This window comes from Cicer arietinum, unplaced genomic scaffold (assembly GCF_000331145.2).
Source record: "Cicer arietinum cultivar CDC Frontier isolate Library 1 unplaced genomic scaffold, Cicar.CDCFrontier_v2.0 Ca_scaffold_5020_v2.0, whole genome shotgun sequence".
Taxonomy (NCBI): Eukaryota; Viridiplantae; Streptophyta; class Magnoliopsida; order Fabales; family Fabaceae; genus Cicer; species Cicer arietinum.
In genome coordinates, this window is record NW_027338669.1 from 1 (window position 1) to 2,891 (window position 2,891).

General features: G+C 34.0%; 1 protein-coding gene across 1 annotated transcript; it reads left to right on the forward strand.

Annotated features, from left to right (window-relative positions):
• Window positions 1-107: 107 nt before the first annotated feature.
• LOC101508351 (uncharacterized) lies at window positions 108-2,434 on the forward strand (the record flags this gene model as incomplete). Its single annotated transcript, XM_004517057.1, has 4 exons — window positions 108-254; window positions 958-1,060; window positions 1,652-1,764; window positions 2,019-2,434. Coding segments are annotated over 4 exons (456 nt in total), but the record flags the coding sequence as incomplete, so codon positions are not given.
• Window positions 2,435-2,891: the final 457 nt, after the last annotated feature.

A 2,891-nucleotide genomic window follows, 5' to 3' on the forward strand; every position in this document is an offset into this window, starting at 1 on the left:
ATAACACTGATATCTATTTCATATGCAATAGGTGTTGCTTATCCTAGTCCTACAAAGAAGTACGGTATATTTATGATTCACTGAGTTTTTTCCTTACGTTGTACTAGGAGGGCTTTGCTTTTTCTCACTGTACAGAATGCAGAGCTGTCTTTATATTACGAGCAAATGTCCCAAAACATCGATGGTGGTTGAGGTTGAAATTTCAGTTCCTTGTTGCAAGGGATCATGCATTCATTTTCATCATTGTTCAATTGGTATGTGATGGATTAGCTCATGTGTTGTGAAAATTGGTACACACATTGACGACATTACTTTTTCCCTTTCTTCTCTTATTTGTTTTCAGCTGCTTAACATAAACAATCCAATATGCATTCGCCATTCCCCTGTTTAGTGAATGTTCTTGCGTCTTACCCGCCGATATTGCTGCTGTATCCCCTAGGATTCTATATAGCTTAATATATGTGAAGATGCACTGTCCAAGTTGTTCTGATTTTTAGGACAAATCTCAGTTGTTAGTTTTCCTCTCCAATTGAACAAGTTATTTTATGGAAATTCGCTTCAATTTGTTTTCTTTACTTTTACTGGTGCTGCAAAGAAAGAAAGAAACCCAATTAATTTTAGCATGTATAAGCATAATTGTCACTATTTGGACTTGATTGCACATTTGCACCGCGTTTTCAATTAGTGGCTGGGGGAAGTGGTTTCATAGCTCCTTCAAGACCTAAGTAGTGCCACCTATTAAATTATAGCAACCTTAGTTAATATACGTACCATGGTTTTAAATATTTAAAGGATTAAATATAGTCTAACTGGAGCCTGCAATCATGATTAATGCTATTGATGGAATACACTTTGAAGATTTCGCTCTCCCTGCCAAAAAATATAGATTGTCTGAAGGGATACTATTATTATTTGTGAGACTGTCTGTTAATTTCTTTTCCTTTTCTAATTGCTCAGGTTGTTGCTTTCTTGGGAGTACTTATATACAAATTCTATGGAGATGAACTTAGAGAAATGTTTGGCTATGAAGAACATCCATATGTATTTTATACAATGGCTGGTATTCCCATTTCTTCTCCACAGAAAATTTCAAGGCCAATGTGATATGGATAAAGTTTAAGATTATTTTATCGTTTTAAGATTAGGATTATTTATCTTTTTAAGATTAAGACTATGTAATCTTTTTAAAATTCAGTTAATTAGGATAATTTTATTTCTTTGAAATTTGAATTTAAAGTTTCTTTATCTAGATAAGATTCTGCATAATAGAATCCTTATTCGTAGTAGAGTTTGATTAGGATTAAGATTCTCTCTATTATCTGTAACCTCTTAAAAAGGCAGATTGCTATTGGAATAAACAAGAAATCAATTTAGAAAAATCTGTGTTAGTCGTTGAGAGGCTCTATCAAGGACGAGTCTGCTTCTTACTTTCACCATAGGTCTAAAGAAAATTTTACCGTGTTTAGACCTGCGGCCCAATCTCATACGAAGGTTCATAACACAGTTGTGACTTTTTCATGCTAGGATGTTATTGTTTCTCAATTCGTTAGTTGATTCAACACTGTAGATGTATGACAAGCATGTTACCTTAACCTACCTAACAACTTATTACATGTAATGGAAACCTGATAATGTTTGCTTTGTTTTGCAGTTCTCGCCATTATTTTGGTGAGTTTACTCTATGGCTTCTTCATAGCAATAATATGCGGCCAAAGAATCAATGAACGCCACTACCATGTTCTTGCCAAACAGGAATTGACAAAGGTCTGCTATGTAATAATAATAAATGCTTTCAAATAATTTTGACGTACAGTCCCCAGAAAATCGAAGCATGTTACGCAAAACTAGTAATATGCTTGCTACTAAACAGGTCTTTTGGTCATGTTGTATGCAATTTCAGGAAAACAATCATTTAATGACTTGTTCTTGTATTATTTGAGGATTATATTAATTTTTTTTTTAAATAAAAATTCAAGGTATTAAACTCTTCACTCTTATGTTTACTTTTTCAATGTCAGGAATATGTGGTAGAAGATCGAGAACATGTAAAGAATGTGCCTGAACTTGATCCCAGCCATGTGACAGAACTAAGGATGTTGGGCCTTTACTAGTCGGTATATGCATATCCCATTCTTTCTCGTTAAAGTTTCTGGTCTTCCTTTTTTAGATGTTATATTATAAACAGTCTAAAGAAAAAAGAGAGGCCAAAGAAATTATGGGCAAAACCATTAAAAGATATCTAGAATTAAGTAGACTATGTGTAAACTTAGTTCCTTATAAAATATTATGATGTCATTTGATCCATGCAGCTTACTCCACCCAGTGGAAAAGATTTGACTGTTGTTGTAAGTTTGAGAGTTTCTGGATCTATTATCCTTGTATGAACCTATTTATAGCAATCTTTGGAAGGTAAATATTGCATGTTTTTTGTTTCTCCCTAATTTCATGATAAAAAAAATTTAATCAGCTGTCATAAATTCAAAATCCCCAACAATGCATCCCCATCAAATCATTTACACTTTTGCTACATTCTTGTGCATTATGGAGGCATCTTATGCCTAGTTGCCTCGAGTTTGTTGCATCATTAATATAATATGAGCTCTTGTATTGCTGCATGTTTGGTTTCACGGTAAAATTGACAATCACGGCGAGTAACTTTAGCAAAATCTCGGTGGCTCACCATATGATTTTGTCAATCTCACTGTGAAACCAAACATGCACCTTCTGCTTAGTTGCCTTTGCCTTGAGTTTGTTGCATTCGCCGCTTGTCTCCATGCTCTCACACATTTGTATTCTGCGTTGGTCTGTCCAGGGCGATGTCCCATTTATATGACTTTTTAATTTATGTGTACTATCAATGTAAAAATGTTCTACACACTAAATAATGTATT